General features: G+C 60.1%; 5 protein-coding genes across 5 annotated transcripts; all 5 read right to left on the bottom strand.

Moving 5' to 3' along the window:
- Positions 1-856: 856 nt before the first annotated feature.
- Positions 857-3,499, bottom strand: LINJ_11_0150 (conserved hypothetical protein; the record flags this gene model as incomplete). The annotated part of the gene is made up of 1 exon (XM_001463781.1): positions 857-3,499. The coding sequence occupies one exon, from the start codon at positions 3,497-3,499 to the stop codon at positions 857-859; it is 2,643 nt and encodes an 880-aa protein (XP_001463818.1).
- Positions 3,500-4,300: 801 nt separating this feature from the next.
- Positions 4,301-5,179, bottom strand: LINJ_11_0140 (conserved hypothetical protein; the record flags this gene model as incomplete). Its single annotated transcript, XM_001463780.1, has 1 exon — positions 4,301-5,179. The coding sequence occupies one exon, from the start codon at positions 5,177-5,179 to the stop codon at positions 4,301-4,303; it is 879 nt and encodes a 292-aa protein (XP_001463817.1).
- Positions 5,180-6,222: 1,043 nt separating this feature from the next.
- Positions 6,223-7,062, bottom strand: LINJ_11_0130 (NGG1 interacting factor 3-like protein; the record flags this gene model as incomplete). The annotated part of the gene is made up of 1 exon (XM_001463779.1): positions 6,223-7,062. One exon carries the CDS (start codon positions 7,060-7,062, stop codon positions 6,223-6,225), a length of 840 nt encoding a protein of 279 aa, XP_001463816.1.
- A 1,916-nt stretch (positions 7,063-8,978) lies between these two features.
- On the bottom strand, positions 8,979-9,548 carry LINJ_11_0120 (conserved hypothetical protein; the record flags this gene model as incomplete). The annotated part of the gene is made up of 1 exon (XM_001463778.1): positions 8,979-9,548. The coding sequence occupies one exon, from the start codon at positions 9,546-9,548 to the stop codon at positions 8,979-8,981; it is 570 nt and encodes a 189-aa protein (XP_001463815.1).
- Positions 9,549-10,560: 1,012 nt separating this feature from the next.
- On the bottom strand, positions 10,561-11,754 carry LINJ_11_0110 (putative cyclin-dependent protein kinase; the record flags this gene model as incomplete). The annotated part of the gene is made up of 1 exon (XM_001463777.1): positions 10,561-11,754. The coding sequence occupies one exon, from the start codon at positions 11,752-11,754 to the stop codon at positions 10,561-10,563; it is 1,194 nt and encodes a 397-aa protein (XP_001463814.1).
- Between the last annotated feature and the right edge of the window lie 433 nt (positions 11,755-12,187).

The following is a 12,187-nucleotide window of genomic DNA, read 5'->3' as shown; positions in this document are numbered from 1 at the left end:
CCACACGCAGACATATGCTTTTTGGCTCTCTCTCTGTGTGGACTCTTCTGCGCGCAGGGCGGCATGAGAGCTCTCCCAGAGGAACACATGCATGCACACATGCACGCATACACGCAGCCTCCAACACCGGCATTCCTGATTCCTTCCATTATCAGCCGAAATAAGCACACAACAACAACAAAAAAGTCCAAGTAAATGAGAACACACACACACACGCATATCTCTCTCTAGATGCACACATGCATACACATATACATAGATATATTTTAGGGTGCAGGTCAAAATAAAAAAAGGGAGGGGACAGCGGGGTGGGGGAAGAGATCTACGCCGTGGATACGTCGAGGCACCCAAACGAAGCAACAACCCAAATCCAACAATAACAGCCAAAGGGCGCGAAGTGGGTTTTGAAAGAAAGAAGAAAAAGTGCTGGGGACGGATGTCGTCCGCTGGCAGGCGGTGTCATCCGCCGAAATCGCCCTCTCTACCGCTGCACTCCCTTCTTCTCAGAACGGAGATATCAACACAGGCAAGCGTATGCGCAGACTCACCGCACCACACCTTCCTCTGTTGCTGCTCGGACGTAACGCCTGTGCGCATGACTCCTCACTGCACCCGCCATTGTCAGCCGGCATCCTACATCATGCAGAGGTGCGGCAGGGTGGAGGGGGGGAGGCGAGCAGCCTTCCATCTCCGCTGCCGTCGTCATTGTTGCATTGAGGTCCAAGGTAGAGTGGCAGGGAGGCGGCGACTGCTGCAGTAGTAGCTGCGTTGCCGATACGGTCGCTGCCGCAAGCTATCGGCACGCATCGACAGCTGCTGCCGAGGAGTGCGTGTACAGCTGCCGCTGGTGCTGTTTCTATGGCTGCACGTTCGTCGTGGCCGGTGTGGTCTGCATCTGCAGGGGCAGTATCGGCGGAGCAGAGGCTGGATCGGGCCTCTGAAAGGCCAGTCGACGTTGCGGCTCAGTCGACTGCGCGACCTTTGCCTTCCTGCCGCAGCAGCACGGAAAGAGGCAGCTGAACATGGCGGACCAGCAACTACAGAAGCCAGCACAAGGAGCAGAGCAGCAGCTGCACCCACTGCCTCCACACCCGCAGCAACTGTCCTCGCCGTCGCTGCCCACGTCACCCGGGGGCGGCATATCGCTTGCCATCATATGCGGCGGCGGCGGAAACTCCACGACCAGCTCGTCTTCGTCGCCCCTTAAAGCAACTGGAGGCGGTGCTGAGAGCTTGGCAGGGATACGGGCCGGAGAGTCGCCTTCTCTATGTGCTGACTCCACGTCGAAGGGGAGTCCAGAGTCTTCGTTCACATCTTGAATGCGCACGGATCGGTGCCGAGAATTTCGCTGAGCGCCGCGCTCACCAGCACCGGTTGCTCTGGAGGGAGTTGCAACGTGGGCAGCGCCGCCGCCGTATGGCACGTACGCATCGCGTCCCGCCTTCGTACCCGTCGGCGCCGCCGACAGTTGCTTGTCCGCATCAACACCGGCTATGGTCGCGTCCGCAGCTCCCGGCGCTAACACGGTCGTCATCTCCGGCGACACGTACTCGGAGCAGAGCAAGCTCTTGAACTCACGGTGCGAGAGCGGCACGGGGCTGTTGGAGGCGTACCAGAGCGCTGGCGGGCCATCCTTTCCTTTCTGCGTCGACCTCCGTGGTGGGGCATTGCACGGCCAGTTGGCCACTGCCCACGGCTGCTTTTTGGTCCCACCCTGGCTGTACTGCTGCACTGGGTCGCTGAAGATGAGCTGCCGTTCAGCGACGACGTGAGAGGCGGGGCTTGGTGGTGGCGGCAGCAGCTGCAGCGGTGCACCGATGGACTGCTGCCACTGCGCTGGCTGCGAGTTTCCGGCGGGAGGCGAGACAACCCTGTCTTGTCGCTTCTCGTTTGGCGAAGGATCACCCTCTAAGGCTGCGTCATCGTCCGTCTCGGACTGGTGCGCCGGAACGTGCGAGCGACTGCGGCGACGTCGCACCTTCACCTTGATGCGGCGCCGCTGCACCAGCTCATTGCAAGTAACGCGGCCGCCTTTCAAGGGTCTGCTCGCCGCCGGCTCAGCGGCCTCCGCTGCCTTCTCCTTTGCCGGCGCGACCGAGCCGCCTTGTTTCTGCTCGCCATTTGCAGCTGTGACCGCACCTTCCGCCGGTGCGCCGGCAGCGAACACCTGATTCTCTGTCTTTCTGGCATCGACGGTGAGAGACTGTGCCGGCACCCTTTCCGACGGAGCAGGCGCTCTTGCGCGGTCGGTCGGAGTTGGCGGAGGGGAGCGCGTGAGAAGGTGGCCCTCTACGGGAAGACTGTGCTCCAGCAACGAGTCGACCTCGGCGCTCGTCCCGCGCAGCTCCACTCTTTCACTGGCAGTTGGCGCCGAGGCCGCGATGAGCGGCGTAGTCGCCGATGGTGCCATTTCCGGTGAGCCACTTGGCTGGCTTGTAGGGACCGGTGGCTCATCCCCAACAATGACGAGGCGCTCTTCGCATCGAACGTTGGCGGCCGCGGTGGTGGCGGGCGTGGGTGGCGGTGCGACGATCCGACTCAGCAGCGGCGCCACCCCGTTTCTCGACAAAGTTCCCTCGCAGGAGCGCAGATACGTCAGCGCCCCGGCGTCCGTCGAGGCACCGCTCGCAGGCGGAGCCTTGGATGTGCGCCTCAGGAACTCCTCCAACGCCGGCGTCGTGTCTGTAAGATCGACAAGCCGCTGCATCTGCCGTATTGCGTCGTCTTCGGCCACAAAGCGATGCGGCTGGGACGACCGACGCTGAACCTCCGCCGCGAAGTTCCGCTTCTGCTGGAGAAGCCTTAGCTCCTGCTCCTTCAGCTGCGCCTCCTTGCTGAGAATTGCTCTGCACGCCGCTGCTGCGGCGATTTCCTCGTCCTGCGCGGCTATGATCGGCTTCGCAGCGACGCGAGAGAGCGCGTTGGCGTGCCGTTGGAGATGCTTCTGCATCTTGTGCGGCTGTGCACGTCTTTCATGCGAGGAAGTGCTGCTGTTGCCGCAGGTGGACTTCGACGAAGCCGAGGTGCTGCTGGTGCTGGACGTCGTCGCACTCCCTCTTTCCGAGTCGGAAGGCTCGTACGAGCCGCTGCTGCTCGATGAGCTGGACGAGGTGGTCGTGGAGCTTGTAGTGCTATCGGCGCTCGAGGTGGAGGACGCGCGGCTCGTCACCGTGCTGGTCGCGTCGCTAGAGGTGAAGCTGGCCGATCTCGCACGGCGCTTGCGACGGGGCTTCGAGTGGTGCTTGTGCTTGCGTTTTGCATTCTGAGACTCCGAACGGTGTGGTGGCGGCGGCGGTGGCGGTGGCGGTGGAGCGCTCCGACGTGGGGGCAGCTTTGGTGAGGGAGGATCATCGTTGAAGTACCGCCGTGGCGGGGGCGGGTCGTATGTGCTTTGGTACGCATCATTCCACTTGCGACAGTACTGCGGCGCGTAGCGCGAGCGATAGTGGTCTCGGTTGCTGCCACCGGCGCGCCAGCGATCGATGTCATCTAAGTCCATACCGCCGATGTTTGTCGCAACTGAGCAGCGCTGTGCATCACGAAAGAAATGGATGAAGAAAGGGCAGCGGGATAGTTGCAAGAGAGAAGAGGCGTTAGGCGATCGTGGCCAGCGATAACTGCAACGCAAGCGGGCAGGGGCACGAGGCGAGGAGGCGCGTGAAGGACGTCACCGCCGAAGACGAAAAAGAAGCCGGCCCCATGCGCTGTCCTTTATTATTTCATTCCAGCGAAGGAAGCGCGTAGTAACGCTTCTTCAACCCAGGCGAGCCGCTGGCTAAGTGTGGGAGGTGTCCCAGGGCGGCGCCGACCGCACAGCACCGTGGTGGGCCTCTCCCTCACCAGCGTTTTTCTCCTTCCCTCATGCGTATTTACGCTTATGCCGTCTGTTCGCCACGCACGCGCCCAATACTTGGCAACACCGGCATCCATGCTTGATAGCAAAACAGAACTGAACTAAGAAAGAGAAGGGCGCTCGCATGTCGTGCGAGTACCGCGTTGCATCTACAAGAGAGAAATACGATCGCAGTCAGCACATCGGCAGTCGTGCCGCCTTCGCCGCCCATGACTGCTATACGCAGGCCATCGTGCTCGTCCAGACAATCACTTTCCGTCACCGTGTAATCGAGCAAAACGCACACCGAGCCATCGACGGGTGCCTTCTCGTTTCGTTCCGTTTCCTTGTCCATCCAGCTGCACCACTACCAGCAGCGAGCGGGCGCTTCTCCGACAACGCCTTTACACAGTGATTTTTCGTTCGCACGAGGAGTCCGCCGGGCACGCCCACGCACGTTATATTGCGTCAGGACGAGGTATCAGGCTCCATCCAGATACGGGCACGGAAGGTTTTGTACAAGTCGCGCACCAGCGTGCGGAAGTCGAGTCGGTGCATGGACTGGTAGTAGAAAGTGAGCTTGCGACGGTCAAATTGGTACTCGGCGTCTACGATGCGCATGGGCAGCCCGCTCTCCTGCACCTTTTCCTGCGCCACCTCCACGGCGCGCGTCTCAAGCTCTGTCTGCACACCCTGCAACTGCGTCACCTCGAGCACGCTCGCAACACGCAGAACCTTGCCTACGCCCTTGTCGCGGTTCTCGCCGAGCTGGTGAGCCTCCGCGTCCCTCCACGTGTGCGTGACGAGCCCGATGTCCTCTCCTCTGTCGCCACCGACCACGACGTGCTCGCCCGGGGCTACGTAGTAGGGAGATTCGTACTGCAGTATGCGCTTGCGCTTGAACTCCACCAGCACCTGACAAGGCCCGTTGCAGTCCTCCGGCGGTGTGGAAGGAGCTCTCACCGACTCCGCGTTGGGTCGCCGGCGCCGCTCTGCCTCCTCCTCGGGGTTGAAGGGCGGCATCGATGCACCTTTGCTGACCACTTCGTCGAGCAGATGGTCGTAGTTGAGCTGGCCACGGCTGACGGGCGGCGAGGCCATCGGTGGTGAGCCGCTATTGTTGTCATCCGATAGGTACATGTGGCGAGGCGGTGTGATCATCGCATCCACATGCGCGCTGAGCGTCGGGGCGCCCGGGTCAAGGCCGAGGCGCTCCTGCAGCTGCCGCAGCTGCGCAGTGAACGCAGCATGGCTCGCTTGCAGATTGGACGACGACTGGCGATACCATCGATCCACGGCGCATTGGATCTCGTCCACATCCTGCACCAACAGCGATGTGTTCATCATCCGCCTTTCCTGGGTCGTGTGTGTTGCCGTGCAAAGGTGTTTGCGGATGTGCAGCAGGACGTCACGCACGGAAAACGGAAGCGCGGCCAGAGGCGGTGCGAGCGTGCAGGCAGCGAGCAGGTGTACGCGGCAGAAATGCTCCCCGCCAAAACAAAAAAGTGGGCGCCGCGATCAATGAGCGGGATCAGCACCTAATACGGGATAAGCGATGCACACGCGCAGGGAGGGGAGTCGAGGGGGGATGGCAGTCTGTGCGAATGTGGGTAGGAGGGTGCGAGGAAGAAGGGACCACTCGGTTGCACTCACATCTTCCGCCGGCGCAGAACACGAAACGTCCACGTGAGGGGCGAGCACAAAAGACAGGAGGAGGGGCACCGCCCAGCACACATGGGTAAGGGTGAGGCGTGGAGGAGAAGAGCGTCATGACTTTGTAAAGACATTGCGCTGCAGCGAAGGGGGGAGGGCGGTGGCTCCTCTCGGCAGTGAAGTCGAACCACAGACAAAACACGAGCTGTGCATCGTGGAGATTCTCTACTGTGTGCCAGGCACGCACGCAGCGGCATATGCGCTCGCCCGTTTGACCCATTGAGGAGCCTGTGCGACAACGTCGACCGCCTCATTGCTTGATTTGAGACTGGTGTACCTCTCTCGCGTTGCAGCGCGACGCAGGTTGCTATGGTCTCCTCCTTTTCTCCGCAATCTTGCCGGTTGCAGTCCCCCTCCCCCCCCCCACACACACACGTGCGCAAGAACAACACGGGTACGCAGGTGAATCTATGCACATTTGGTGGCATCCACCGTGGTATTTGGCCTTCGGATCGCGCCACTGCAGTGTCTATGGCTGCACCACGACTATGACAATGGAGAAAGACGAGGAGGTGCACTACCGCGAGCGCGAGTCTCAACCTGTTCCGCTGTTGGCTCGCCTCTCGCCCACAGCTGCGGCACACGCCTGGCCGAGACGAAAGGGAAGAGCAAATAGTGAAGGCACAATGACATCAGGCAGGCGGTGATGGCAATGGTGAGGGCAGCGACACATCTGCCTACCAGGCTGCGAGTGGATCGCGGTCCTTGTCGGAGACCAGCACGGTAGTCCCCTCTAGCTTCGCCTGCAGTGTGCGTTGCAACACCGCTTTAAGAAAGCCGCGCTCGGTGTTTGTATGCTCGCAAAGGATAACCGCCTGCCCAGCTGCCGTGGCGGCCAGCACATCATGGTGGCTCATCTCACCTGAGAGCAACACGTGCACTGGGAGGCGCAGCAGCCGAAACACACTGGTGCCGCTACCGGCACACAGGGCTACCGACGATACCTTGTGTGACGGTTCCCATGAGTCTGGCAGCGCCACTCGCACCGTGGCCAGGCCCAGCTGCTGCTTCAGCGACCCCACCATAGAGCAGAACTCCACCTCTTCCTTTAATTTGACAAGGCGGCCCATTCCGGTGGCCTTCGTTGCCTCCGCCGCGTTCGGTGCGTACGAGGAGGTGGGCTGGATGGGACTAGCGGTGTAAGCGCCGTCGCCAGCAACCAAGGAGGCAAGCCAGTCGTTGATGCCGCCCTCTGCAGCGTCGAGCGACGTGTGTGGCGCGTAGATGGACATCCCTGCCGAGGCCGCCTGCAGAATAATTCGTTGCTTCGGATCCTGGAGCGTTAAGCGCTTCACAGGGCGGAAGAGCGGCGGGTGGTAGGCGAGAATGACCTCAACGTTTTTTTCCAGGCACTCTTCCATCACCTCCGGGGTGAGGTCGATGGTGAGCATAATGGCGTTGCTCTTGTTGGGTGCCGGGGACTCGAGAAGAACGCCTACGTTGTCCCACGAGTGGTCTGCAAGGCTTAGCGGGGCGACCTCCTGCATGACCTGCACCACACGCTGAAGAAGCGCCATGATGGACACTGCGCACGCCGTGGCAGCGGAGCCGCGAGAAGAAGAGCCGAGATGGCTGGGAGGAGGGAAAGGCGCCGACCTCGCTGTGGCGATGAGGTTGTGTGGGTGGGCGGGCGGGCTCCCGAGTTCTTGTGATGCGACAAGAGAGAGGTTCGTATTGTGATCACCCTCTCTAGCGACACCGTTTGTTTTCTGGTACGGAGGGGGCGGCGGGGGCGAGATGCGATGCGGTGGGAACACGCATAGAGGGTGGAGAGTTGCGCAGCGCGAGAGGAGAGGGTCTGGGATGCGGGAGGGGGAGGGAAAAGGAGCAACCTGGACTGTCGGGGGTGCAGACCGCTCGGACGGCTGCGTAGAGCGATGTGCCATCGCACCACACGGAGGAGCTTCGCCGAACACCTGTGCTCGTTGCTCATGACACCCTGAGGGAAGTCGCTTAGCTGAAAAGAGAACAAAGGCGAAGCTGCTCACGACAGCGCTTTCTCGTGTTTCTTCCGGAGTTGCGACCGCACTGCATTCCCACAGTTTGTCTTAGGTGCGTTCGTGATTATACGCGCACATACGCCACTAGTTGCTCTATCCATCCCTGATGGCGCAGCGAGGCCAAGTGAGTGAGTGTCGGGTAAGAATGGTCATTGAAGAAGGGGGGCCGGGGGAGGCACGGGCACCAATGCCGTGTGCCGCAGAATGAAAGAGACACGGGGCGACTGAGAAAACACGAAGACAGAAGACAGCAAGCGAGGGCTTGTCGAGGCACACATCGTCGTCCTCTTTCTCAGCCAAACACACGCACACACACACGCGGAGGGACAGCCACAGAAGGCACTATGCGTGTGCACGGCAGACGTCTATCGCCCCAAGACCGAGAGCGGAGAACAGGAGGGGGTGGGCGGAGGTGCGCTGCTTTCTATACCAATCCTTGTCGCTGGCAAAACACAAGGGAAGTGCACCTCACCACTAGCATATGCACACCAAGAGTGAGGGGAAGAGATGAACGGGGAACGCTAATAGTGATAGAGCCAATGCCGAGCCGCTTGCATCAACGACTTGAAGGGTGTGAGATTTCACTGGTGCCGTCATGCACGCACATCATCATCGGGGAAACGGGAGAGACTGGGTACATACGTGTGATTGCACATTGACGAGTGCGTGCTTGCCACGCGCACAAACGCGCAAGGCCTGATTCCATTCGCGCGCGCGTTCGGAGCGCAGACACGATGACGGGAACAGACACGAGCACACCCACACTCGAGAACATAGCGAGAGGACCACCTTTCACCCTTCATGGCTCGCTTCGCTGTAGGCATAGGCGGATAAACGTATTGGCATGTCGCGCAACCCTGTGATGTACACCGATCGTTCGCGGGCCGTTGGGGAGGAGCAGCGGGAGAAGAAGGAGAAGGGGGGGGGCGTATTCTGCATGTTCGCCGATTAAACTGATAACGAAAAAACGAAAGGTGACAAGGGAATATATATAGGCGGATGCGCGCCATCATCTCCCCGCACAGCACAACAGCAGAACGTGAGGGAAAAAATGGTGCAAAGGAGGAGAAAAGCGAGGGCCGATGGAAATGGCGTCTGCGCAGTGCTCACTTGCTTCTCGGATTATACAGCGGCAGCATCGGCCAGCTGCCAGCTTCACGAGCAACAGGGAGAGAGGTAAGAAACCACAGAGGGCGATGGTAGCGGTGGTGGGGAGGGAGGGGGGGGGGAGAAAGATACAAATACGGCTTCAGTTCGATACTGCATCAACGCCCGCACACACAGACACACCTCTTTACAGGTCTGCGAGGGAAGTGATGCCACTCATCTCTTCGCGCTCTCATGCTCGTGCGCGTGCTTGTGTGTGCATTTTGCTGTATTGCTGACAGTGATGAAGGCCCGTTTTTGGGTTTTTCGTGTGTTCGGCGCGCGACTCAGCGTCCTTTGTCGCACATGGGGTCAGCGTTGCGGCCGCTAAGGCAGAGGTGAAAGACGTAGTCGGAGAACTCCCAGGAGGAAGAAGCGCAGCCTTTGGGGTCGAAGACGTGGTCTCGCAGCATGGCGCTAAACACTTCGGAGAGCTTCGGCCCACCGCGGCACCACATACACCGCCGTGCTGTTGGTGCCGACTCGATCGGCCAGCGATAGTGGCGATATGCACCTTTGCACCTGCTGTGAACACTGCTGAAGTTCTGGGAGCGCTGCACCACAATAACGTCTTCCCGCCTCTCGAGCGACCACCAGTACGAGGCCGTCTGCAGAACAACAAAACAACGCGACCTAGCGAACAATTTCAGTACGCTGAGGGGCCCAGTGGGCTCCTCGAACTCCTCGATGGACGCGATACGCTCGTGAATGCTGGGCTGCTCACGCAGACGCTCCACCACCTCTTCCAGCGTAAGAAAACAGCGCATCTTATCCTTGTAGTGACCCGCTTGCGCCTCCTCGTCTGCGAAGAGGTCGAGGTAGTGCTCGCGCCTCTCGCTGTATGCATTGTTGAGCATGACTGGGCAACGAGGGGTGCTGGGGGTGGCGGGGCAAGGAAAGAAAGACAAGAGGGCGGGCGAGATTTCGGCGGAGAAGGGAGCGCCAGCCCATGGCAGCGACTGTGCTGGAGGAAAGGGAAGCCAAACAAGAAGCCGGATGAGCGTAGCGCGCTTCGTCACCGGTTGCTCTCACGTGTACGCACACGCGCCTGGTCTTCTGTGACGGAAGCGGCGATGGGTGCAACACCGTAGCGGTGAAACAAGCGTGAGTGTGTCGCTCAGCGGGCAGGTGGAAGTCGAGTATGCGTTTGGTTGGGACACGACTCCGCCACGAGAGCGGTGACGGTCTTTTCGATATTTGTAAACTCGCTGCGCACTTCACGAGGGAGTCGGACGAGCGGGGCGGCGATGCGGGTGTTTTCGCTGAAGTGATGTGGCTGCGGCGCTTAGCGTGGCCAGGTTCGGATGTAGCGCGGAGGGGACGTGCAAACGTACGAGAATGGTGCGGTGCACGCTTCCGCGCTTCTCATACGTTGAACTAGACGCAACAAAGAACACTAAAAGGCAGTGAAGATGCCAGGTGCTTGCTACGGGAGGCATCCACAGAGAACGATGAGAGATGCTTTGGGAAAGAAGTGAATGAGCCCCGATGGGCGCGTGAGCGAGGCGATGATGGACCATGTCGGCGTTGAGGAAGGGGTGGGGGTGACGGGAGCTTCGTTATGTAGTGCCTTGAAAGAGTTGTGCCAACGTGGAGAATCTTGAGCATCTGCGTGCTCCCCCAAGCTGTGTGGAAGTCACAGCACCCACGCGATCTGCAGGTCATTGTGTACTCCCGTTCTTCCAAAGAAAACGAGCGGGCAGCTCCAGCAGACATAAGCGTTGCATCTATGCACGCAACAGACATCATTTTCCATCTCTTGTTGCAGATGACGTCTCGCGAACGGGGAACGAAGTGACCATCCCGCGGGCGAGGTGCACTTGATCGACACACGAATGCGGGCGTGCTTGTGCACGTATGCTTGCACCATCAATGCTCCAGCTCCTTCCGCTTGACCTCCACCAGTCGGAACATATTGTGCGCCGGAAGCGGAATGGCCCTCGGCACGCACATCGTCGGTGCCGTTGTAAACCAGGGGTCTCTGAGGAGTGCCTCGGCGGTGGCCCGCTCCCCCGGTTCTAGGCACAGCATCCGCCGGAGAAACATTGCCTCTGCTGACTTGATGCCGTAGTTGTTACACCGCTGCGCGAACGTGTCGGGACGACCAGGGGCCAGAGGGAAAGTGCAGCGGGCGGCGCACCGGTAGTACACCTCGCTGGAGCTAGGCGGGGAGCCAAGCCAGTCCACAATATTGGCGAGGCACTCCGCCTCGTTGCGGCTCTTTGCAAACGGTGTGCCCCCCGTCAACATCTCGAACAAGATGCACCCACAGCACCAGATGTCGAGGCTGAAGGTGTAGTGGTTGTGTGCCCCCACCAGCACCTCCGGCGGCCGAAAAGCAGTAACACAGGGTGGACCTGTCATGGCTCCTGCTGCGGCACAGAACCGCGACCACCCGAAGTCGATCAGCTTCACCACACCGGTGTGATCGACCATGACGTTGCTCGGCTTCAAGTCGCGGTGAACCACTTTATGCTTGTGGAGGTAGGCGATCCCGGCGATGATCTGACGAAAGATGCACTTGACGACGTGCAGCGGCATGCGCGGACGCATGGAGGCAGCGGTCGAAGCTGTGCCGTGGCCGCTGCTTTGTGGGGTTGCGGGCCACCGACGCAGCAGAGATGTGAGGTCGTGTGCGATAACCGGCATCAGCATCACCAAACTACCGTCGGAGAGGATATGGTAATCAAGCACCTGAACGATGTTCGGATGCTGCAGTGCCGCAAGCAGCTCCACTTCCCGAAAAGTGCAACGGTGGATGCCCAGACTGCGGCGCCGCAAGCTGAGCAGCGTGTGCATGCGCTTCATGGTGATGTACGTGTGGGCCACGGTGTCGTAAAGAACAAATACTTCGCCGAAAGTGCCCTCGCCTACTTTCAGCACGCGCTGGTACCTCTGGAAAAGTGCCTCCACGGTGAGAGACGACTCGCCGACGCTAGCGTGGGCCAGCTCTGCAAAGCGCTGCTGCATGGAAGGGAGCACGTGCTCAAGGCACGCGCGCTTGCGCGCTGCGTTGCCATCATCGGGCGCGTCTTTGTTCTGGTCATCCAGCTCCCCTCCCATTTGAGGAAGAGCGCAGTTCTGCACAAATCCACGGCGCTGGCAGCGGAACCACACCGCGACTCGGCGCAACGCTATCTTTAGTGATGGAGCCACTTGAGTGTAAGCAGAGAGAGTGATGCCCGCCTTCGCTGTGGGTGATGGGAGGCGGCGATCTTTCCAGTGAGTCTGCGTTTGGCAGGCCGAAGGAGCTCACCACATAGAGGCAGCAGCAAGAGCAGATGAGAGAAAATAGAAGAAAATCACAGCCACTGCAGAGGTCGCACGGAGTGCCTGCATTCCTCCAAATAAGCAAAACACACACACACACACACACACACACAAACGCATGCTGATGCGGGGGCCGTCCATTCCCACCTGGCATTCAAGCAACGCGATATGTAGGGTTGCATTCGACGAGTAAATGTACAAAGAATGCACATTGGCGTCTGTCTAC

This window comes from Leishmania infantum, chromosome 11 (genome assembly GCF_000002875.2).
Source record: "Leishmania infantum JPCM5 genome chromosome 11".
NCBI classification, from domain to species: Eukaryota; Euglenozoa; class Kinetoplastea; order Trypanosomatida; family Trypanosomatidae; genus Leishmania; species Leishmania infantum.
Note: the sequence above shows the minus strand (reverse complement) of the source record. Positions and strands in the feature narration are given on the sequence as shown.